The following is a 25,622-nucleotide window of genomic DNA, read 5'->3' on the forward strand; positions in this document are numbered from 1 at the left end:
CCTCGTCCCCCCCCCCCCCCCCCCCCCCCCCGCCGGGCAGAGGCCATTTTGCGGCTGCCGAGGGGAGGCAGGGGGGCGGCGGGGATAGCGGGGACGAAGCCCGGGGGCAGGTAAGCACGGCCGGGCTCCGGGGCTCGGCGGAGGGACCCCCATCGTCCGGCCGCCCCCCTCGGCGGGGCAGGGCCGGCAGGGAGCGCTGTGCCCCCCCGCAGGCAGCCGGGGCCGCGGAGCCCTTCCCCCGTCTCCTCCCCGCCCGGCCCGGGGGGGACGGGGGCAGCGGCGGCCGGGCGGGGAAAGCAGGAGGGGCAGCGCCCGGCAACATGGAGGGAGGCGCGGAGCGGGCCGGCCCCTGATGCGGCTCTTCCTCCTCCTCCTCCTCCTCCTCCTTCTCCTCCTCCTCCTCCTGCTCGGGGCAGCGGCTCCGGCGGCGCTTCGCTTCCCTCCCGGCGGCGATGAGCAGGTCGGCGGCGCTTCTCCTCTGCCTGCTGGGCTGCAACGTCTGGAAGGCGGTGACCAAAACCTTAGGGGCGCCCGAGGCGGCTCAAGGTCGGTGCGGGGAGGAGGGCGGCGGGACCGGCCCGCTTTGTGCCGCGGCTCCCCGGAGCTGGAGGCTGCATCGTGCCAGCAGCCTTGGGCGGTGGGGGGGGACCGGGGAGAAATCGGGGGGAATTGGGAGGGGGGGGGGCGATGGGAGACCCCCTCCCGGGGACAGCCCCGCGGTGCGACCCCCGCGGCTGGGGAGCTTTTGTTAGCGGCAGGGGCTGCCGCCGGCCTCATTGTGCGGCCCCCTCGCTCCTTCCCTCCCTCCCTCTCTCCCTCCCTCTCTCCTTCCTTCCCTCCCCGCTTCCCGAGCTGTTGCATTGCGTCCATCCCCCCCGGCAGCCCTCCTGCCGCAGGGCCCGGGGTTGGGGGGCGCCCGGCTCCTGGCTCCAGCTCCTCGCCCCCCTTCTGTGGGGCCGCCGTGCTGCGGGCTCGCCCCCTTCCCCCGGGGCTGGCCGGGCCCCGCAGGGACGTTTTGGGGCCTCATCCCGGCCTTTTGTTCGGTGCAGAGGGCTGGGGCAGCCGGGGAAGGCGATTTGATGGCTTGGCACCCACCAGCACCTCTGGGCTGGGAGCAGGAGCCCCGCTGGGGCGAGAGCCCAGCACCCCGGGGTGCTGTGGGGGTGCCCCTGTGGCAGTCGCTGTCCTCCTGGGCCCAGTTGTGCTGCCCTGCACCTTGCAGGTACCCGTGGGCAGGGCGTGGAGCAGCACCTGCCCCATAACCTGTACCCCGTGTGGATGCCAGGTGGGTAGGAGGCGATGCTCCGTGCCCTGCTGGCTCCCGGCGTGGTGTGACAGGAGAGCTGCTCCTCGCTGCGCCTGGAAAAGGGCCCTGCAGCAGCAGTGCGACCAGGACTGTGTCAGAAAGCAGAAAACCTGGCGACCTGCTGGTCCTGAACGTGCCAGGCCCTGGATGTGCCACGATTAAATGCATCTCCAGCATCGCCAGTTGCCTCGTAGCTTGCGCTGTCAAGTGGCCGCACACCAGCAGGGATGGAAGAGGTCTTACTCCAGCTCAGCCCCCGTGGCTGTGCTCAGTGGCCTTCTTCCCTCTGCGGTAGGATGGAAGTGCATCTTGTAAAGAGGGTGCTTGTGTCCCGTTTCCTATAAGCTTTCCTGTCCTGCCCTTCATTAAGACCCAGTAAGCAATGCTTACCACAAGGAATGAAGGAATACGTTCGAAGTAATATTTTTTTGACTTTTTTATAGTTATAGTTATGGTATACGCTGTAGGTAGACTCTTGTGCTAATATAGAGTATTCAAAAGGTGCTGGTATCTTGTAGCAAAACCTACCACGCTAGGCGATCTGATGTCAATGTCATATTCAGTCCTTCTTTTAAGGACAGAACATCAGCTGTTACAAAATAAGTACTAAACTATGACTCAAGGGCCATTAAACTCAGGACTGTATTGAGTTTACTGATAGGTGAGATGGGGAGAAAAAGACCTGTGTTTATCCCTTGATGCTAGCTAGTACGTGGTATCTGAAGTTCTATTGTAATTTCTGTATCATAGGAGAAATCGGTTGTATGCACGATGAGAATGGTGAGGTATCAGCAAAATTAATGCTTTTCAACTGTCCTGTTGATCTTACCTCCTACTGTAAGCTCAGCTCAGTGTATCTTGGAGAGACTTGTCTCCATAGCTGCTGCATTCCCATCAGAACTGCTAGCTGATGATTTAAGTAATAGCAGCTATGTCAGTGAGTTGAGAACATTTGGATGTAGATGGAACGGTCTAATTTTATCTTCAGTGTAAGAGCAGCTCAGCTTTCATAGGTAGCATTATTTCCCAAATTCTTATTGTGAGCTTTGGATGTCTGCATTGGTAAATGGCTATGTAGAGCTGATCTAGCACTGAAGCATGAGCTGTAATTATTAGTTACCAGCTATTTACTGTGAATCTCTTTTAAAAAAGCTTGTGATGCAAAATTGTTGTTTGTGTACCCATCAGGTGTGAACATCAGGGGGATGGGGATGGGGAAGTGTTTTAGCACCCCGCACATTCCTTGTTTGTGTGCTGAGCACAGCAAGCGCTAAGTGGTTGTACAGCTTAAACCAACTGTTTTTTTCCCTCCTGCCCTTTAGCACCGTGGTGATAGTTCTAGCTACAGGTGAAGAGAGAGCACCACTGCCAAAGTTTAGGGATGCATGCAGATGACATTCTTTCCTCTGAATGGATGTACCCCCTGTGGCTGGGAAGAGACTAGAGTACCAAGGGATCCGAATGAAGGTGGAGGTGAGAAAACCAGAGGATGCTATTGTGAAGTAATTGCTTCAACTGCAGCATTTATTACTGGACAGATTACAAGAGACTATGGCAGAATCCTCCCTGTGGTGGGATAGGTTAGATGAGACATATAGTTAAGATTTTCCATTCCTCTGTTAATGTGAATATGTCTCGGAGTTGGAGCTATTTGAACATGGGATATGTAGCTGGTGTCCTGGTTCAGGAAGGGAAGATGAGCGAGTCTTTGCATCTAGCATTTCTCTTTCTCACTGCTCTCGGCCTTCTGTTCAGACGATTCCAGCCTGAAATTCTGCTCAGGCAGGCTGGTTACATAATCGGTGAATATGGAAAGTACTGGTAATTAAGCTCCGCATTTAGCACCCTATTTAGAAAATTGGATGACTTTGGCAGGCTGTTACCTTATTTGGCTCATTATGCAGATACAGTGTGGCCTCCGAAGGTCACAGAGGTAACCTGTAAGTGTCAGTAAGTGGAAGAATTTTTTTTTTTTTTTTTTTTTTTTTTTGTACACCAGAGTCCATGCAGATGAGTTATTCATTTTTGTCATTACTGGGCCTTAGCACCCCAGCAATGAAGTTGTTAGAATTCCAGGAAAATACTTTAAGGATTGATATGATGTTCTCTCTGATTTCTCTCACATGCTTACAACCTGGCCAGTGTTTCAAACAGGACTAAATTATATTTGATTTTTTTAGAAAATGTTCTATTATTTATTTCGAAACTTAAATTGGTTTGAATGTATACTGAAATTAATGTATAGAAATTTTAATTTAAAAAAATAATATTAAAAAAAAACACAAGCAAACAAAAATACCCACAACCCCTTAGGCTGGATTTTGACTGTCAGTTGGTGATTTGGCTGAGTACAGCTGAAATACTCGATGAGCCTCTTCACATGAGCAGCCCCTTTTAAACTTTGGGAGCCTTGGCAAGGTGGGAGTTTAAGAGTTATGTGAGGAGGCGACAGGAACCCGGGCAGAATGCAAGAGAAATCAGTGTAATTTGAGAGGGGTTCAATCTCTTTGTTGGCTTTTAACTTTGCTTTGCAGTGGAAAGCGGTGATGATTCATTCGTGGATGCTAGGGAGGATCTCATAAAAGAACTGCTCCAGTATTACGTTGTCGTGCAGAAGCCCAGGATGGCTTTCAGCTGATGCAGTGGATATAGGTTTTAATTTATGTCTTCCATGGTCTTTATGCTTTGTTAGTTGTTCAAAACTAAGAAGTTTTGAATAATAAAATAACACATTTGAATAATAAATAACATCCAGTTCAAGAACTGTTCTGCTGGTAGACGCGTGTGCTCAGGCTGTCCCAACTTTGTAACCACGGGATAAGATCAGGCAGATTGTTTTTTCCTAGCGTGATGGTGAATAAAAGTTCAGCTGTCACAACTTAGTCAGAATCCACAATATCTTCACCCTCTGGGTGCATGGGCGATAGGGAAATTGATGCTTGAGTGCTGCTTGCCTGCGTGCAACCAGGCATTACATTACTTGGTGCTGTGAAAGCCAATTTCACAGCCATTTCAGCTGGACATTTTGGAAAGGTTTCTTCTCTGGATGGTTCAGTAACTGCAGTGAAGAGACCCTCAAGTTCTTGGCTTCTTTTTAAGCCACTTATGCCAGGCTTGCAGTTCTAGCTGTGATGGTAGATAAAGTTAAGATGAAGTAAAACCAGTCATCTCTTTCATCTTGCACTGCTGCACCATCTCTTCTCAATCTGCCATAAATTACCGATGTCCTTCAAATGCAAACATTATTTCACTGAGACCACAAATGGACTCACAAGAGTGGAAACTAAACTGCTCTGAAACAGCACAAAAGATGTTTTAGTTTAGGAGGAACAAGTTGTTTGCTTAGTGCTAAATGGTATTGTAAAATCTGAATGAGGGGGATGTATCTGTTGGTTTCATTGGTTATCAGATTAAGAAAAATGCTAAACTTTTTTGTGTTTACCTTAAACTCCTAATGCTTGCAGATGGCATGCTGAGAGCTGGGCCAAATGAACAATTGCCTTGGTGAGTGCATGGTGTAAAATTGCAGCCTTTCTGGCGAATGTTTGTGTTCACCTTTTTGGCTTGTATTACTTCGCAGTGAGTGGTTCAGCGTCCAGTACATGCAGTTAGGAGCACGCGTGTATGCGCTCGTCAGGGGGTGGCGAGTTCCCACGCTGGCTTCCCTGTGCCACTTGTCTGCTTGAGCCTTGAGATGGTGTTAATCACGTGTGTTCCCTAATACACAGGGAAAAACAACCTTTTCCCTTCCTCTCTTGTTTTTTTTTTTTTTTTTTAATTGTTTTTGTTTTTAACCTTATACCGACACCTCTGACTGGATGAGACCTGGTTCGTGAAAGTTTTAGGGTTGCCTGCTTTCTGTGCCGACTGCTGGCCGAGTGAAGGGTTTCAGATAGCAGTCCCCTCTCTACAGGAGAGGTTTCTTGGAGCAATGAAATCCAATTTTACCATATGCCCGGTACCTAACAGAAGCCTCGGTGTATGTGTGTGGGGATGGAGGGCGGGTTGTGCCTTCAGGGTCATTGGAAAACTTGAGAAATCTTCAGTGATTTTGGTGCACTGAGTGGTAGGAATGTCACTGCCCGCTGTTAGAACAAACTTCAGATTAGTTCTGTACTCCTGTAAATAAGCAATGACTACCAGCAGTCTTGGTGTATGAAGAAAAATGAGAGCAAAACTCATGGCAGGAAGACTTAATGTGTAATCTGGGGGCTAAGGACCATTCCCACCAGCTTCTCCTAGTGAATTCGTTTCACAGAATGGTTTGGGTTGGAAGGGACCTTAAACACCATCCAGTTCCAGCCCCCTGCCGTGGACAGGGTGGCATTCCCTATGAAGTTATATTTCCTAAGGCAGGAGCAAAAGAGAAGATGGAATACATTATAATGCAAATAACCAGCACACGTTTCTTAAAGGCAAAACTAAACTCCATGACAAGGAATGGGCATGCTGCCTTCTACACAGCAGCTGTGAACATCTCACATGGAGGAGATTCACTGCCTGTCCAGCAGCAGTTCATCTGTCACCACAAAGCAGCCTCCCCAGGGTGGATGCACAGGGCAGCTTGTGCTGCTGCGTGACAGTACGGGTGCGTGCCTTGGCTTCTGGGTAGCAGTGTGGTTGGAAGTGATGCTGCTTGCAGGTATTTGTAATTTTTCCAGTCCATTTGATCAATCCAATTGTCATCTACCTCGAACCAGTGATGTAGGGAGAGAGTTACTGTTTCCAGTCAGCCAAAGGCAAATCAAACAGCCTCCAAAATGTCTGCAACTTGAAGTCAAGGTGTGTGTTTTCAGTACTTCTTTTTTTGTGACACTGATGTTTACCTTGTATGGCCCTTTTTGTAGGATTAATTTCCCTTTGCACCGGCATGTATCAGTTCCGCCTTTGGATCTGAAGAAAGGCAGCTTCTGTGAGAGCTGTGGTGTTGGTGTCCTGCGTCTCCCGCAGGTCTCGGGGGTTTTGCTGTATACCTGTCGGGCAGCACAAGTAAGGAAGACAAGAAACCTGTGTAAAGAGGCTTGTATTTACTAGAACAAACAAGTAATACAAAAATTTTTACGTTAATTTACCTGGGGGGGGAAAGGACATCTTAATTTCTTAGTCTATTCCAACAAGTTTTTGTGAGGGGAAGGAATCCAACCAACCTACCTGTAGCAGCGCTTTTTAGAACCTGCCATATACACTAAAACGTTTTGTTATAGGAAATACCAAAGAGAACTGAGTCCTTTTTTTTTTTTTTTTTTTCCAGAAATTCCAGAAACATTTTCCTGTAAGCTGGTTTACATTAAGTTTTCAGCTAATGTAATATCTGGCTTGTTGTGCATGGGTAATAAGCATTATAGACATGCTTTTTCAGAGCACCATCTTTAGTTTTATTGGAAACTGGAAGGATGCATTTGTTACTACGGAGCCATAAGAATGTGAACATACTGTAATTTGTTCTTGCTTTTAATAAATGCATTGAATCTTTCACTTTAAAATATTAACACAGAATCCTATCTGACATATGGCAAGTCTGGGACCTTGAAAGCAGGATTCAGCACAAGGCTACATTTTTCATTCCTTGTGAAATGCCGGTGGGTCAAATAATGTGAAATGTTCTGTTTCGGATATACCCATTTTGCTTTTTCGCTTGTTTGAAGAGCAATGAATTTAGAGATGATCTGAAAGGAAAATTAATTTATGTACAGTATAATCTGTAAATTTGGCTCCCGTGCTGACTGCGTGGGGGGTTGGGTATATTTAAACAGAGCTGCTGTTAGTGCAAAGTATACAATGTAGAATAGAAGTGGTCTAAGTGCAGGCAGGGCACAAAAACACCTCTGGAAATCCAATATTGAAGTTATCTTTTAATTGTTCCCGCTGCTAGTTTTTGCAGTTCTACAAGCTGTCACCGTGGGTGAAATCCTGTCCTTATCCATTATCTGTGCACCTCGTACACCAGGCGGTGAAGCAGAAACCTGTCACTGTGAGCTGAAACCTGTACCTGCACCGGTGGGAAGCTCAGCTGTGCTGCTTGCTGGTTGCGTGGCAGATAGTGAGGCAAGTAAGGGATGGGGATGAGCCCGCATAAACCTTGCTGGACTTGGGGTGACTCCGCAGGGGCCACCCTCAGCCTCCCCACTTTATGGGAAGCAGACTTTGAGGAGCCGCAGTGGCAGCAGTGGTTAGCGGGGAGGAAGCGGGGACGTGGGGGAAGCCGAGGGAAGGAAGCAGCAGCATCCTTTTGGCACGGGGGCAACAACAGAGCTGAATCCAGGAAAGTGCAAAATGCTTCCATTTTTTTTCAAGAAATCCCAGCTGCAAAAGTGATGGAGAACTGTTGTACCGAGTGGTAGGTGTGGGTAATGTAATAGCGAAGTTTAACAGGGAAAGGGAGCTTAATTTAACAGTCAGTAAATGCCAAGGTAAATAAGAGGTAGAGTTATAAGGTAATCCTGCTTTGCTTAAAACAAAAAGGAAACAAACAAACAAACAGACAAAGAGGCCTTTCTTCTTCTTGGAGATGTTTCTAGAGGTGATAGCAATGTTGGGAGCACCCAGTTTCATCCTACATTGGTGATCACCATTACTGAAAATGCTGTCGTCTTCTATCCTTTAGAAGCAAAGCTGTATACTAACGTGGCAACAAGTGTTTCTCCAGTGATGAGACTTCCTTGATTTTAAAAAAAGAAAAACAAACAAACAAAAATGTAAATGCTTTATTTAGGCTGTTGCTGGGAGGAAATAAATGTATTGGCAGTTTTATCTATCCCTCTTGCTCTCCACCTTATGCCTTGGGCATTTGTGCAAAGTGAAAGGTTGAGATCCAGACATCTCATCTCTCACTTGGTGCATGAGCGTATGACTTCCCATGCAAAGGACATGCAATTGTCATCCTGGGTGGGATGCATCTCGCCTCATTCAGGCATCTGCATCTTAGTCAGTCGTCTGCAGTCCTCCCGCAGACACAACCATCTGATCTATCCAGCTAATGGAGCTGAGCGTCGTCGCTGCTACCCAGGGCGAGCACCCGGAGTCAGATGAATCATGCTGCAGCATCCGCTGGCTGTAGGGATCTCTGCTGATAGCCCAGCAGCCCGGGCACTCCCCAGAAATGCTTTTTGCACTCCCATTTAGTCAGATGAATCCTCCCCTAGATATCATAACTGGAAGTCTCATCAGGACGCTGTTGCCCTGAGCTTAAGAGCTACTGAGTACGTTGCACATAACCACTGCTGAAGGAATGAAAGCACACCCATGGCCTGCCTGGCTGGGTTACCATGCATTTCTCAAGGCTCAAACCAGTTGTTGTCTACGGCACTATTTTACATTTCTAAACCATTTGTCTTTGTAGTGTTACGTTTATGAGTCTTAAGTGTTTTCCTCCCAAGGGTAAATAAACAAAAAGAAAGGTTTAGAAGCAAGTAAGGAGGCTTGCTGAGTTGTTTGGGCTTGTCTCCATGTTGTTTTTTTCCCCACAGTTTTAATGAGTTTTGTGTTCCCAAGAGTTGATTTATTCTGGATTAAGCTGCATTGTTACTCTCACCTTTGTCTGTTTTCTCTCTTACTGGCATCTGTGTAGCTGGGTGATAAATCAGGTGGAGGAAGTTACCCCACTGAAAACGCTTGTACACACAGGGTCAGTTTTCACCTGGATCACTTCCCAAGTCGGGTAGATACCCTGGGAGTTACACAGATGCTGCTGCTGGTGCAGAGGAAGGGGCTGAGAGGAGCTGGTAAATGAAAACGAGGGCTTCATGGTAGCAGTGCCAGTTGTTGCAGGATTAAATCGATTGTAGGACTACAGTGTAAATAGCAGGGGACAACTTCTAGCAAGTGAGCTGTTTTAGAAGTGAGACAACTGTTGAAAGTTTTTTACCACCTCTTTGCTCAAAAAAATAAGGTATGAAGACTTTCTGGATAACTCATTTGCTCACAGGAGACTGAGAAAACTGCACTGGAGCTTGGGGCAGTGCATATGGCCTCGTGGATGTACTCATGGATGGTTTGAGATGCTTGCAGCCGTCTGTCTGCAGCAGGACAGGTTGTTCTCTCTGCTACTTCACTTCGTGCCTGGTTGTTTCGGCAGAGTTTTGTCCATGGTTTAAGCCGATGTGACCGCGGTACGTAGCGCTCACCAGTTTTTCCACCAGTTGTAGAGGAACGTGGGTTAGCACCCGAGTCATCTTGGCTCTGCTCTCAGCCCCTCCCTCACGGCCTGGGAGGAAACGATGCTCTTTGGCCAAATGAAAGGTGGAAGAAAGGCAGAGGGCAGGTCTGGGTGCTTAACATAGCATCCTGATAGAGCAATTTTTATCAGCTAACTCCAAGTATGTGATTTGGTGCAATTACTGCCTGGCGCCTGATAGCGGCTGGGCACTCCTCTCACACCTCTCTGTCGGCCAGAGCAAATCCCGCTTTCCTCCAGGTAATCGCCTTGCTCTCCTTAGTTATTGCGTTTCTGCATTGATGGCTCCTCCTTTGGGGTGTCTGCTGAGAGAGAAGACATGAAAACTTCTTATCCTACCCTTCTTCTTTCTGTTCCCGTCCTGGCCTTCTCCTACCTTGACAGGCTCGGAGGGCTTTTGCCTCACACCAGCAGGAAGCTCTGAAAGCTCAGGGAGCGTGTGTGGCGGCTTTTCATTTCTGCTGGGGTCGGGTGGGCAATGCTAGGGCATGAAACGTGTTCAGGAGCTCTGCAGACAGCACTGGGCTGTGGGGGTGAGGCAGACGAGGACGGGAAGGTGCTGCTGGGCAGCCCGGCGACAGCTCGCCCAGGCGCCGCGTTGTGTTTGCAGAAGGGGTGGCATCGGCCCGAGGTGGCAGCGAGAGCTGTTCCCTCTGCTCTGCCCTGAATCGTGCTCCTGGCAAGTTCGGAAACCTGCTGAGCAGCACGCTGACCTGGACAAATATTACAGTAGTTTAAAGAGCTACTTGTGGTAATAATGTTGACAGGCACTGCGGAGCACAGCAATATACTTGCTCCTTTAGCTTTCCTGTTAGCACCCAGAGCGTTCCTGCGACTCAGCTTATTTCAGCCCGTGGTGCTGCAGTCAAGGTCCTGGCAAATAACTTAACTTTGCAGCAGTCTCTGGGTTCATGATGTATGATTTACAGGAGCCAGGAACACAGATGGTTGAAACGAGAGCTGTATTTCTGTTGTTTTGCAGGGTGTCTGTGTGGGGGAAGTGTTACTTTTTGTGTTTTTTTTTTTTTTTTTTCTCTCCCCCCGCTATTAAAACTTTAATATGAAGAAGCTCATTTTCTTCAAAAGTTAAGATTTTCTTTGTTCTTACCGGGGTGGTTGTTTTCATTCTTTAGCATACTGCTTGTTAAAACTTTTTTCGAGGGAATTATGGCACTGGACTCAGTCGATGTAAATGTTGTTGTTAGCAGCCTGTGTGAAAATTACAAAATACACTTGCTCCAAGCAGTCTGAAGCAGTAGGAGCGAGAGCTTCTGATGGGATGAATTTCAAATTTTCTTATTGCTGCAAGCTATTGGGTTGTAACTGCAGCAGGCTTCAGAATATTAAGCTGGTAAAAGTACTTTTAAATATCGGTTGTTGAAGGAAGAGAACCTACATGTACTAAAATTCATGCTGAAAACCATTAGCTTTTCCAGACATTTGATTAGATAAGAACTTCCTTCTTTACATCAGATCTGAATAGCTGTCTGCTCTGTGAAGCTTTACCGCAGTGAAAACTGCTTGGCACTCCTTAGCTGGGTTAAAAATCTGACTGGAGATCTTGTTTTAATTAGTAATTTTACCTGTGAGCGTGTAGTTAATCTTTCATTAACATTCTTTTTTTTCTTTTTTTCTTTTTTTTAAAGCATGATTTACTGTCGTTGCAGAAAGATAGCTGCAGAAGTCAACTTAGCAGACATCTTTAGAGAAAGGATCAAAGCTGTGTCATGTCACACGTTAACCTTCAGCACAGACAAATCTTTGGGCTTTCAGAGGTGAGGGGCTAGGTAACAGAGCCAAGCCTTTTTTTTTTTTTTTTTGATGCTGTTGTAGAAAGGTAATGCTTTTACCCTAGTGCAAGAAAATACTGTATATGTTCATTTAGTGCATAATTTAAGTGAGCAGCCCAAACTTTCAGAAATTATTCTGTGGTGAAGAAAAATTAAAAAAAAAAAAAAAAAAGTAATTGTAAGCTCTCAAGATCAAACTCTTATAAATAAATGATAGTCCTGTAGGTTCAGTCATAGCAGTGGAGGATCTGTTTACCATGGGTGATTGCACATAAACAAAGATGCTTTTTAATATCTGGTGCATTCGAGTATTAAAAGCCTTGCATCAGTTAGCCACTCAGAATGGTCAAGTGTCGTCTTCCCTTACCCCGAGCCTGGCTGCATGGTGGGAAAGCTGAAGCTCAAATCAGGCCAAACTCCTTCTCAGGTGACGTTTCTTCAGTTCATGCATGCCTGTGCTTTACAAAACCATGGTGATTTTAGCTTTTACAAGAAGTTATGTGTTTAATTGGAGGAAGAGTGAATGCACAGCAGTGTTTCCTGACCATGATGTGGGCAAAACTTTCATTGCTTTTACATTCACTGTTACTTTATGCCACTCTGTCTACTGTTACTCAGATTAGCTGCTAATAAGGATGTGTTCTAAATAATCCATTGTGAAAGAGCTTTGTGGATCTGGGGGCTGACCATAAATAGTATATGACAAGATCAGGTTGCTGGCTGGTCATTGATTATGTGTCTTTTTGACCTTTGTTAGTCAAAATGTTGTTAAGTCAGAAGCACTTTGGACAGGTTTTGAAGAAGGTATTTGTGGTCACCAAAAGGAGTAGCACTTTCTCTTGCTCAGCTGCATCTCAAAATTGTTCTTACAGTGTGTTGAGTGGTAAAATAAAAGTTTGTATTAATAAATGGGCATAACTTTGAAATAGAAGTAACACTTGTTGCTTCAAGAGCTTACTCTATCCACAGGATGGGGAAGATACTCAATTTGTGCAGAAGATGAGTTGAGGAGTACAGAGAAAGCACAGTGATGGAGATGGCACACTGTCCAGGTGAGGGCTGGGAAGTAAACCCAGGCCATACAAGAACTGAGGGTCTTAACTCCTGCTGCTTTTACTTCAGTGTTCAGGGACTGTTTAAGGAATTTACTGGTATTCAGCCAGCAGTTACTGCAGGACCCTCACGAAATTATTTTCAGGTTTCGTCACCTTTTTCTTGCCATTCCATGCTTTTCTTTGTCACGCTTGCGTGAGTGTAAGCAGAAATGCCAGGAGCTGCCTGGCCCTGGGCAATGAAGCTTCCCCAGCCTGGGCTGGCGTTCAGCAGGTGTGGAAGGCAGACAGTAGCCGCCTCGGTGACCATTGCTGCTATCCTGATGTTCGAATTTGAGGTTGTTTTTTGTAAGTAGACACAGAGTCACTTGTCCCCAAAATGGATGATGATCTTGGTTTCTGAATCTGTCTAATTAAAGTAAGAAAAAAATAGCATAACGATGATAAGGTGGGCATGTAAAACTTCCAGTGTAGGAAGCGAAATCTGAATGGATTCCAGCTACAAGTACTAAAAACCTTCTTCCTTTTCCTCTTACTCTTTCCCTTACCCACTCCCAATTGAATTGAGCTAAATTTTAAAACTAACTTCAGCCTACCAGAAGACAATCTACATTTCCAAAAGCAGTCATGTGAACAAATATGTATTTCAAACGTAACTTGCAAGCTTGATGTTGTTAGTAACATCAGTCTCATTTCATCTTCTTAAGCACCAGGGGAACAAAACACCTTGAATCCAAGGTGCTGTTGGAAAGTCAGTGATTGTTTGTAGTTAACAGTAAAGAAAATATTGTAAGAAGCAATTATTTTATCTCAGAGTGAGGCAGTGCAAACAAACGTTGATTTCAGAGAAATATGCTGGTAACTAACTGATCTTGTAAGTAATGCTGTCTGTGGTCCTAGTATAATATTTGGTTTAGATTTCTTTGGTTTAAACCCAGACTGATGGCTTCAGATACGGTTTTATGAGGTAGCCATATATTGTGTTAACAGGGACTTTTTGCCCAAGGGGCAAATAAACTGCTGTATGCTTTATACCACGTTAAACAGAATAGGGGAGAAGAAAAGAACTTAATGATAAGTCCATCGATCCTTTTCTTTATCATGAATTATTCAGGCACTGGTGTGATTGATTGTTGTTAGGTTTTACTGGTTTTTAAGCATTGTAGAGAAGTGGTGTAGTATGTAAACATAATTAGGTGTTATCTTCATGCTTTAAGTTATCTTGGTTTGTGTTAGTTACCTGATTTCTGAGACAAAAACAGTGAATCATGATGGACGGTTTTCCTGCATGGCCCTGAAAAAGTATGGATTTTGTGTTTGCCCAAATCCTCACGTGTTCTCCTCACTTCTAGAAGAGTGGGATGGACACAGCTGTGGATTGGAGGCCTCGGCGTTTGTGCACACATGTGCCGACGCGCACACATGCTAGCCGTGTAAGGCCATATGGTATGAATCAAGCCTTACCTCACGGTAGTAAAAATGTAATGCATTTTCCACCATTTTCAGCTCTGTGTTCGTGGTAGGGTATCCTGTGCTTTGAACGACTTAAGTGATTGTCTTCTGTCCATGGTCATTGTTCTGTGGAATTAATGTGTTATCCAGGATACTTGGCTTAAATTTTGTCCTTGGATCGCTGTGGCTATTTTAATAACGCCAGGAGTTGTCGTCTTTTCTTTCCTGCTCCCTTGCTTTATTCAAAGCAGCTTTGGCTTGCAAATGTATACAGATGTGTTTGTGCTCTCTTGTTCATAGCAGTAGATTTGAAATAAATCCTTGCTAGCATATACAAGGCATGTGAATAATTGTGTGTATGAGTGTGTGCGCTTCCTTGTTTGAGCGTTTGAAACAATCAGCTGAGGCCTCTAATTAAGCACTACTGGCTTCTTGTCTTCTCGTCCTGCAGTTTTCATGGTATTTGCATACTGTTATCAGGTCTTACAAATTTTCAACTTTCACGGGAACAGTGGATTTTAATGTTAGACTTCCATGTTTTCAATAGTTTTTTTTTTTTTTTTTTTAAAGCTTTAATGTTTATTTAAGTCTATATCACTTAGATTTTTTTTTTTCCATATCACTTATTTTTTTTCCATCTAGTAACTCTAGAGAATTCATCCTTTACTCTGCAATAGTGCCTTCATAAATAATCCCTTCTAAAAACACAAATATGCTTACTACTAAAAAGAGACCTGACCTACTTTGTATCTTTCTATCTGTATTAAGATAAGCAGGAGTCAAGAGGTAGTTATGATATATCTGATTCAAGATGTCAGTTTGTAGGGTATTTGCCCAGAACCGATGAATTTTGTGTATTTCTGTTTCTCGTTCCAGACTCAGCGGTGCTTTGTGCTAGATACCATGTGGTTTAGCATTGAGGTATTGTCACCAAAGAAAAAAAGAAGTCCTATTTCCAAGATTATATGGCCCTGATGTAAGGCAAGATGCTCAATTAAAGGCATCATATATGAGAGATATGTCTAATGAGAGAATGGGAATTCTGTGGATACTTTTAATATCCATGGTGAGAGAGACAGATCTCTAGCGTTGATCTCTTCGTACAGTTTGTAGATGCTCTGATCCATCCCATCTGAACATGTCTGCAATGGCTGAATCTTCTGCCACTGTCTTTTTGACTTTTGGTGCTGACAGCTGTGGTGCAGAAATTGGATTTTGGGGAAAAAGGTCCAGCTGGAAGTTGCCCACAGCTCAGTGGCGTGGGCTTTCTGCCAGCTCAGGATCCTAAGCTGCAGCTTCTCGCCCTGGGCTGGTGCGGCAGGGCACTGCTGCTCCTTCGCACTCAACATAACCCCGGTGCTTGCTTTTTTTTTTTTTTTCCCTGAATAACTCTGCATCCGGATCGTGCGGAGCTATGCGATAATTACAAGAACAGAGCGATTCTTCCGAGGATTCTTTGAACTCATTTGGGGAAATTTAAAAACAAAATCAAATAAAATCATCCCGTTGGCTTCTGTTCAGGAGAATGGTGGCTGCTGTGCAGTTGTTTTTGCCGTGCTGTGTGAGTTCAGAACAAATGTCTCCTTGTTCTGGTCTCTGCTTGCGGGAGGCAGATGCTGGCCTTGCGCTACCTACTGCCACTCCAGCTTTTTGGGTCTTACGTTGTTAGTAAATAGCAGCAGTGCATCAGGGCCTCAGCTTGTGACCAGGGGGCTACTGAGCTGTAACCTGTCAGGTTGCTGCATTTGTTTTCCTCTTCCCACTGCACAGGGAGCTGAACAGCACAAGTTGTGCTTTGTAATCCTTCATGCTGCGAGTGCGTGGTAGGGAAGAGCAAGCCAGGTGGAAACGCAGAAAAAAGTTCGTATGAAAATGCAAGTAGTTGGAAGAGGTGAACAAAATAGCAGAGGATGCTTGAAAGATATCCGTGTGGGTCTTGCTGGATTTGGGTGCTTGTTCTAAACCAGGAAGAGGTGAATTTTCCCATCCTTACTTACCTAAGAGACGTGCTCAGGAGTGAGTGCTGCAGAGGTACTGCCCTGCGGTACCAGGTAGGAGCCCGAGGGTAGTTCACTGTCCATTCGTTCTTGCTGACAGCTTGGGTTTGATGGAAGTGCGTGCTTTTAGAGGTAGCAAAGGTAGTGCGAAGTTACGGAATGATGGGATAGCAATTTTTTAAGTGTCAGCTTCTCTTTGGCACAGGGACTCTCCACTCCAAGGTGTGTTGAATTGTCTAGGTCCAGGGGCTTGATGTAGCACTAGGCAACATGTGTGTGATGAGATAGCCTTTCTACCTAGGTGTGGAAAGAGACTCTGATGGGAAAAGCAGATTTATTTCTTTTATTTTATTTACGAATTATAAACAAGTGTTTCTCTTTCTTAAGCTAGTTTGCAAAAGATTCTGTCATAGGTATTCTCTTCAAACACAGTCTGTTGTGTGCTGCATGCCCTTCAGTTGTTCTGATGCTGACACTGTCTGGTGAGTTTTCTTCTTGCTCTGATTTTACTGTGGCTGGATTTTAGTACCAAACATCGGTCTTTATTTTCTGAGCAACTTTAACAGAAAACTGGTGTGCCTTGTACTTGAATACCAGCTCTCAAAACGCTTATTTTTTATAAGAGCACTGAAGGTTTTATACTCATCTGTCCCTTCCACTTCAGTGTGCTGGTAGGCTCTGTCCTTGTCCCTCCTCTCTGCATATTTTCTCCCTCTAGGAAATCATCCTGTTCTGCTCACCCACTTACATCACTTCAATATAGGTCATGTCCAATTCCACGCTCTCTCTTAGTTTTGATTTCTCTGTCTGTTCGGCCTCAGTCAGCTCCTGGCTATACCATAATTTATTACAATTGACAGATTCAGAGGCAGAGGTCCCCTGCTATATTATATCTGTTGTACTCATGGCAGATGATAGGGCTGTGACATTCCTCTGCTTGGGTGCTTTAAAAAAAAAAAAAAAAAGTTGCAGGATGGAGGAACTGACATGCTCTGCAAATTATAAAACCCAAAGGAGTTGAAAGTAACAGCTGCCAAACAGCTTTAACTCTTTACCTTCTGTCTTTTTTTTTTTATATCGAGTGACAAATAAAGCTAATATAAGAAGAAGAAAAACTTTGGACTACATCGTGAACTGATGAGAATCAGATGCTAAGTTTTTATTGTGTGATTGTTTAAAAAGTTAACATGATAGCAAGGGTGTTAATCTAGCAAATGTCTTCTGTTCGTGTTTTAAACCCAGCATGAACAGACAGGGATGTTTTTAATAAAAAGACAGATATTTAATTCCAAGAAATATACAGGTCATATGCCAGAACAAATGCAATTTGTGATTTCTGGTTAATTTTTTTATTATTATTATTTTAGAATCATTTCCTTGGGGACCATTTGTAGTCTTTGGAGCACTTCATAACTTTCAGTAATAGTCTCAAGATTTTGTGTATTACATAAACTTCAGATTTCCTTGCTAGTAATCTGTGTTTATTTGACTTTCTGAAAGCTGTTAAAGGCATCAGCAATAGGCTGAACTTGATTTTTGGATTACTGTTGTGTTTTTCCTTTTTTTTTTTTTTTTTTTTCTCCTCCCGCTTCATTTTAATAGTGTAGACCACCTTGTCTCCTTTGCTTTCAGCCTGGAGCAGGGTGATTGTTACCTGCACAATATGGAAAGCAAATATTTGCTGGCTGATTTCTCCTTTTTGGTGTGGGTGCTTGCACGCAGAACAGGATTTGGAACTAGGTGAAACTCCTCAGCGTTACCTTGTGGGTCACACCACACGTCCCTTCTGCCATCGGATCTGGGAACGTGTCCCTGCAGACGTTACCGGTGGCGTGCGTGATGTGACCACGGCTCCCTTTGTAGACAGGGAGAGGTCATGAAGTGCAGCCACGTGTTAAGCTGTGTGCTTGATGTAAGTATGTTTGGAGTGCAGTTGTGAATGTGGATCCTAAGCCCAGTGGAAGTGTAGGAGTGTGGGACTGGAGCAGGCTGGATCGTCACCCTACAGCAGGTGCCATGTGAGCTCTTTGTCGGTCTTTAAGACCTCGTCTTAAAACTGAGTTCTGTTCGATTTCACAATTGGTGTATCGGAAGATGTTTCAGAGCATGCCACCATTTACAATTCTGTACCGTCCCGAACAAATGCAGCAATACTTTTTGTCTGTAACAGCAACCAAAATAGTTAGGTCAGAGCTCCTAAGTGGCTTGAATTGTTTGGGTCAGTGAACCTAGCACTTGAACAAATGCCCTCACAGGGGGAAAAATCACAGGAATAATAAAATGGAAGTACTTTATAAACCAAAGATTGGACACACAGAGTCACTGCCAAAAAAAGATGCAGAAAACACTTTACCAGTACAGAGCCACAAGTGCTTGGAAAAGGAAGTGTTTAATTCCAGTTGGTAATTCAGGAGAACTTAAGTCACTGAGCTGTAGCATTAAGCTAGCATGAACCTGATAATACCTCGTGCTTTCCTTCTCTGGTCTTATCCAAATGAATGCAGAAATCTTTTTTTTTCTCCATGTCTCAGACAAAGTTGGCTTTCCAACTTGCACATACCTCCGTGCAATTGCTCTGGCTTGGATTTAGTTAGTATCAAGGCAAATTGAAGGGTGGGACAAAGTTAGTTTATGACCATCAGCTTGAGGAAAGGAAGACATTCAAGTTGTGAGGGGCAAGGAAGACAACGAGACAATGACTGAGGTTGGGGGAGACCTGTGAAGGTCAACTTGTCCAATGCTCCTCAAGCAGGGACACCAGGACCATGTCCAGGTGGCTTTTGAATATCTCCAGCAATGGAAACTCCGCAGCCTCTCCATACAACTTGTGCCAGTGCCCCATTACCATCACTATGTAGTTTGTAGCTCGGCAGGAACCTCCTCTGCTTCAGTTTGTGCCCATTGCCTCTCCTCCTGGCACTGGCACCACCGAGAATAGCCTGGCCCTGTCTTCTTTATGAGGAAGAAGAATGTGAGGAAAAACTGACACATAATAGCATAATTATGCCACATTCAAAACAGCTTTTTCCTGGTTGAGCTTAGCTGGAAGGTGCTGCTACTGATAAGACCAGAAAGGGTAGAAGGAGTTTTGTATTTGAAAAATTATCAAGCTTTTACTAATTATTCATCCATTAAAAGATATCTTCCTTGGAAATCATGCCTCGCTTGTTTCCTCCAGGTTATTAATTCCATACTGGGGCTAAGATGTTGCCAGCAGTCTGCCAGGTTATTTTGAGTGGAGTTTTACTGCTTTGATAGCCCTTGTTAAAACATGGGTGGTAAAGATACAAGGTGGGCTGCTAGAAATTTTGGGTGTTTAATGGTTAAAGTGTTTCATGAACAATGTTTTAACTCTGCCTCTGTCTATCCATAACTCTGGCTATGTAGAATTTAAAATACAGTGAACTGTGGTAGCACTGTGCTTCCACAGTGTAGTGGAAGTTTGTAGTGTCATATTTGTTAACGTTTATACCTTACTTGATAAGCAGCTTTATAACATACTCCTTATACTGTTTCTTCCTCACAGTTAAGATGTGATCATACCCTCCTTCCAGATCCAGAAAAATCAGCCTAGGATCTTACAGCATTTCTTGGTTGCTGTTATACAGTTCAGATGACCTTTTTTTCCCCCTTACCAACAACCTGTAAGCATCATTGGCAAAATTAGCCAGATGGAGACTCAGTCTACACTGACAGAGTTCACGTATGCTCAAGTAATGCACTGCAGTTCTTCTGGAAGAGCAATAATACTCAGGTGAGGGATGGAGCAAGGTGGCATGGGTATGAGCATGCTAAGCTGCTACTGATCTTTGTGATTTTACAGCTTCATACACCTGCGCTCCTGTATCCATGGTAAGTAGCTGTAACAACAGTGTTTTGTCCTGTTCAAAAGGCTGCCTTACTCTTCTGGATAATATGAAGTGGATGTTATTTGCCTGTACAGAGAAGGTTGCTGTTGCTTGCCTGAGCTCAGAGCTTCCCAAAGCCATGTGTGGCTGTGTTTATTCTCTTCAGGTCTGTTTGTGCCACCTGGCACAACTCCATCACATTCAATTTTTTTTTTTCTCTTTTCCCAGAAAGGAGGAAACAGGCGCTTCAGGCCCTGAATAATCATCTAAACATCAACGTGTGATGACTGGAGATAATAAATGAATTATTAATCTTTATTTCTTGTTTCTGTTATGTTTGTTGATACCTAGTTTTTGAACTGCAGATGACCTTACTCAATCACACATCAATCATTTTATATGGTAGATTTTATCAGCATCTCAGTGTATGTCAGTGTGTGATTTTTGACTCTCGTTTTTTTTGTGACCTAATGAGGCATCCAGGTACTTACAAAAAATTAGTAATCTATCCTTTAACAAAATAAAAAAGAGCAGGGGGGCATTGGGGATAGAAGAAAAGTCTTAAATTTTCCTACATTGACTGGTTTTCTGTACCCTGCCTAACCACAGGTTACTCCCATTTGACCTGCAGCCCCTCTTCAAAGAGTTCTGGAAATGTTCTGGATAAGGGCAGGTGCTGGAGCACCTGGGCATGGTAGGTGTTGTTGTCACTGCCTCCAGGCAAAAGGAGGAGATAGAGGTGGAAATTCCCTGCCTTGTGTACACGTCAGGGAATTGGGCACTTCTGCAGCCCTCTGCTGGGCTCTGTCCAGCATGTCCACGTCTCTCTTGCACCTGGGGGCCCAGCACCAAACACAGTTCTCCAGATGAAGCCTCACCATTGCTGAGTTGAGCGGTTGGATCACCTTTCTGGCCCTGCTGGCGATACTTTGCCTAAAGCAGCCAAGAATACTGTTGGCCTTCTTAGTGGCCAGGGCACAATTCCATCCATTTAGAGCATTTGTGGCTCTAATACTGTAATTTAGTTTTCACAGATAGGAAGCTCACTCTCACAGGAACTTTCTTAAGCATTTTATCCAGAGATAACAAGGTATTATTTTGTTTACCTTACTGCCCTTCTGTGGGTTTGACTGTTTGTAGAAACAGCACTGCTTTTTTGGTGAGGTTGAAATTACCTTATCAAAGTTCATGGCCTGAAGAGTATGTGCTTGCTTTGTGTTGTTGCTTTGTTAATGACAAACATAAAATGAACCTAACACTATTAGTATTAAACAGCATAAATATATCCAGTCATGTTCCTATCATTCAGTTAATATATATGTTAATGGCCTTCAAATAAGTGGCTTCATGGTGCAGCAACCCACTAGTGTGAATAAGCATCCCACATGTATCTGTCAGGATTGCTAGCAGAGTCTGAATCTTAAATTTTTACTTGTGATCTTCTGACTCTTTCAACTTGATAAAGGCTTTAACATGGCTGCAGATTGCACTTGTCTTTAGGTTTCCAGAACCAGTGCCTTTTTTTTTTTTTTTTTTGTAGGGAAAAAGTCTATCCTTCTAGACTTCTTTTGCCATTTCATTTGTTAGAGTCAGAAAACGGCTGTGAAAATGAACATTTATGACTGTTTCCGTCTATTTTCTACAAAGCTGAAATCCTGACAGAGAGACTCTTGTAAACGCTATTTTAGATCTTTCTCTGTAACATGTTGCCATTGCACATAAACCTAATAGGACCAGCACTATTATCCCATTCAATATTAAGCTTGTAAAGACCAAACCTTACGGTACCTGTAGTAACAAAGCTGTTAGTAATGTTTCATAAGGATTTTGCTTCACATTTGGCATTGTAAAAGCATTCCTGTGTGACCTAACCCACCAGCCTTTTGAGTAGATATTGAATATTTTTACTAGTGGATTTTTATTCACATTTCTAATAATAACATTTATAAAGACTTAATTTTATAGCATTCTTTACAATGTGAGGCAACTATATTACAGTACGGATTTGTGTATTTTGGGACCAATAATAAGAATGTCTAACTTGGAGGCTCATCAGTTGTTCATTACAGAGGAAGTAAAAGATACAGGAATATTGGTCAGTCGCAGTGTTTTATGAGCCTCCGCAGTGATTCTGCTATGGAAAAAGCAGATGTGATTGCAGAATGTATCGGGTGAGTTGTTCTCAGCAGAAAGGGGGATATTAATGCTGCTGTAAAGACATTGGCAGCACCTTCCCTGAAAGTCTGGCTTCAGATCTTTTTTCCTATTTGGAAAAGATGAGTTCAAACATTTGGAAATACTTGCTAAGTTGATAAATCGAAGGAGAATGTGTCTTGATTAGCAGAGAACCGCATAAATAAATAGATAAATAAATAGGAGATCTGTTTAAGGAAAGAATAACACCAAGGAATTTGGCCATAAGAAAAGTATGCAGGTAAAAGAAATAGCCACTGAAGAATGGTGTTCTGGCACAGCACCTTACTGTGTGGGGGCAGGAGATGTGTAATTACCTTTTAAGATGGAACTTGAAAAGCTTGAGCCTTTTTATGACGTGTGTTTCTTGTGGTGGTGAAGGCATTGATTTGACTTCCCACAGGATTCCTTTATGTCCCTTATTCTAATTTAAAACACTCCTTCTAAGAACAAATGGGGAAAAAATAGAAACATAGAAAAGATGCAGTAGTGTAATGAAGGTCCAGCTAAGATGTTTTTTCCTTTGCATTTTTGTTGCTTTTTTTGAAGTGGAACACTGGAAAAATAAAATCCTTTTCTAAAAATGGCCTGAGGTTACCCAGTCTTTATATAAAAAGCAAAAATCAAAACCATCACAAGAAGTTGGAAAAAGTAACTCTGATATCTTGAGGTTTATGCTCCCTCTTGTATTTATGTTCCAGTTTATTAAGGGTTGTATGTTAGTATACACTGATAATTTCTGTGCAGATTACTCTCTTAAGCAAGTCTCTTTTGTTTCTTTTTCCTGAACGAGAACTCTAATTCTGTTGAAAATAATTACATGTGCACTGAGAGTAAAATTACAAAGTTATTAACGTGTGGACAAGAGACTGAAAGGAAAAATACTGTAGCTGAGTTTCAGTTCTGATTTGAATGAGATTTAAATACGAGAGAATTTGCTTTTTTGTTTGTGGTGGTTTTGGTGGGTGTTAATTGCTAATGCAGAGCCACCTTTGGACAGCAAAAGGACTATGTAAACTGTACCAAACTTGGAAATGCAGACCCCAATTTTGGGAAAATTTAAATGGCTGTGAGATACCTCTGTTATGATCAGTAGCCCTGCAAAGGTGAGACTACTGCAGATGTTGCCTTACTGCGTTGATGGAAGAAATGTCATGTAATGGTGGTTGTTCCTCAGCAAACCTGCTTGCCAAGTGCCAGGCTGACAGTTTGTGTGTGTTTGCGGTGTTAAAAGTCTTAGGTGATAAAGTGACAAAGGCTGAAGCTTTTAATGGGCCATCCAAGCATTTTCAACACTTGGATGAAAACAGAGTTATACTAGTGAGCTAATTGATGTTGTATTTAGCTATAGCTTGATGCTCGATCAAGTGTCTGTGGTAGTAAGTCTAGAAAAAGTAGACATTTTGATGCAAAATGTAGAATGATTTAATAAAGATCAGGTCATTTAGTATACAAATCAAATTGCTTTTGAGAGGAAGTGGTCCGACTTCTTCCAAGAAGCTTTCTGTAATCATTTTGCTTATTGCTATTCATGATGGCAAAGATGGGACCACTGGGCAGGTCCTGCACTTGGGAAGATTGTATTGCTGTGTCTCAGAGCAGAAGCTTCTAGCTTCTATCTATAGAAAGCCATGATCTCAGAAATAGCTAATGTCAGTCTTTCTCCCTGAAATGCTGTACTTTGCTCTGGGAAACACAGTCTACTCTGCATGCTCTTTTGCCTTTACTTCACATCCACGTTTTAAAATACATTATTTTTTTTAATTCTTTTTTTTTAGCTCAGCTTTTTCTGCATGGTTCTTGATGGGAATTGTACATGTGGTATTTTGCAAGAATGCTCTGGGTTATGGAATATCCTTCTTCAGGAAGTACCCCCACGCAGCTAAGATTGTCCGAGTTTACTGCAAATAACTTTTTAACTATTTTCAATATTTTAATTATTATTCAGCCAAAGAATGTTCTGTTTCAACATTTGGCTTGGCAAAATTGGTTGTTAGTTGAAAACTGATCCCAAGTGAAATTGCAGTAGAAGGGGATCCCAGAAGCAAGTTCTTTTTCTGCTGTGTGGCCTGGTCTTGTGTCGTGCTTGCTACTCCAGTCCACTATGGTTTGCCTGTAAGTTGATCTTTTCCTATGTAGCTGTCTTGAAGTTTCCTATTTTTACCCTTTTTCTACCATTTTTTCCCCTTCTTTGCTTCAGGTATTGGTTGGACCTCAATATAGCGTATAATGCTATCCCACAGCTGCTGTGTCTGTCTCCAAGGGTGGGGTTTTAACCTACATCAGGCTGGACTGAACACTCCTTTGCCTGGGAAAGACTTGTTTAGTCCTAATTGAAAGCACGGGGAATTATTTTCTGATTGTCAAAATAGCTCCCTCATGGGCAATTTTGTGTTAAGCCTGAAATGTCTTAAGCAAGGTATATTGTGGGCATCTCTTCTCATCTCCAAAAATGGAAAATTGAGTAAGAAAAATGGATGGAAAGATACTCCTGCAAATGTGAAGAAAATCAGGGTGCAACTCCAGTGTTGAAGACTCCAGTCACTCATCTGTCTTGCCTTTCAGCTGGACTGTCACCCACTACCCCAAGTCAGAGACTTGATCTGGGTGAAAACCAAATCCTCTCCTCCTTAGGTGTTGTTTTAGCTGGGCTCAGTTCAGCGGTCCATACAGGTGGGGGTGTAGAGGGAATTGGTGTCCTGTAGAGGATTCCCTGGTAAGTTCCTTCTGGAATCACTTCTGCAGAACATCCCTTCTGGTGCCCACTGGAAAGTTCCCCACCAGTTCTTTTAAAATTCCTTTATCTAACAGAAGTGCTTGACAGACAGGGCCCCGTCTGTCAAGACACCATTATCTGTTTTATTTCCAAATGTGTTGTCACTTGTAGCGCTTGTGAGAATCTTTTGGCATTGTTCTTAGTTGTTCCTTAGACTGCCTGCGGAATTATAACCTCGAATAGTGCAGTAACTCTTGAGAAATGGCCTAACTTAGCACGCGTTTATGTAAGACCATGCTCTTTCCCTTATCCTTTGCTCTTTCAACTTGCATAATGCAGAGTTGCATAACGCAATTTTTTTTTTTTTTAATTAGGCATTCTTTGTCACTTTCTTGTAAATCTGCAGTATTGAGTCAGTGCCAAAGGCAAATCCCATGTTAGATACACTAATGGTCTAATCTGGTGTGGAAAATCCTATTTCCATTTTTTTTCCAAATGTTTTATAAAAATGTATCTGTTGGCGCAAAGTCTGATTCATCTAAATCCAAACTACAGTGAAAGATCACTAATTGCTTCGTAATAATTGCGTATTTGGGGGCTGAATATAGACTAAGCTGTGTCTAAATGCATGAAGAAGTACGGCCGTTGGGAGTGCCAATGTAATGAGCTGGTCGGGTGAACAGGTTTAATTATTTTAGTAGTCACACTAGTAAATTGCAATAACTGAGAACCCAACAAAAGATAATACAATTTATAGAACCACTGGCTCGAATTCGGCCGATAGGCAGTAGGTATTTGCTGCTACTGTTTAAAAAACAAAAACAAAAGCAAAAAACATCCCCACCAACACACCTGCTAGAAGTCCCCTTGTAGTGGTTCAGCATCATTGCCTGACTTTGATGCGTGTTTTTAGTCAAAGCAGTGGCTGAATGCTGTCACTGAGGATCTGCCAGGTGGGCTGTACCTACCCTCTGGCTCTGGATAACCCAGGATTTGTCTGGCTAACACCCATCTCAAGCACACAAACAGAAAGCAATGTGGGACAGTCAATTCTCTGCCTTGCTTGCTGTTAGTGAGAGTACTCTGCATCGTATT

The 25,622-nt window shown here is 43.7% G+C and overlaps 1 protein-coding gene across 2 annotated transcripts in view; it reads left to right on the top strand.

Annotated features, from left to right (window-relative positions):
* Positions 1 to 325: 325 nt before the first annotated feature.
* The window catches only part of FAM171A1 (family with sequence similarity 171 member A1), an 87,581-nt gene continuing 62,284 nt past the window's right edge, over positions 326 to 25,622 (top strand). For both annotated transcript variants that reach the window (XM_082754878.1, XM_082754879.1), the window contains exon 1: positions 326 to 546. In XM_082754878.1, the coding sequence (XP_082611004.1) occupies positions 453 to 546 (94 nt within the window). In that variant the 5' untranslated portion in view covers positions 326 to 452. The remainder of the gene's footprint in view (positions 547 to 25,622) is intronic.

Source organism: Aythya marila (assembly GCF_965140915.1).
Source record: "Aythya marila genome assembly, chromosome: 2".
In the NCBI taxonomy this organism is placed as follows: Eukaryota; Metazoa; Chordata; class Aves; order Anseriformes; family Anatidae; genus Aythya; species Aythya marila.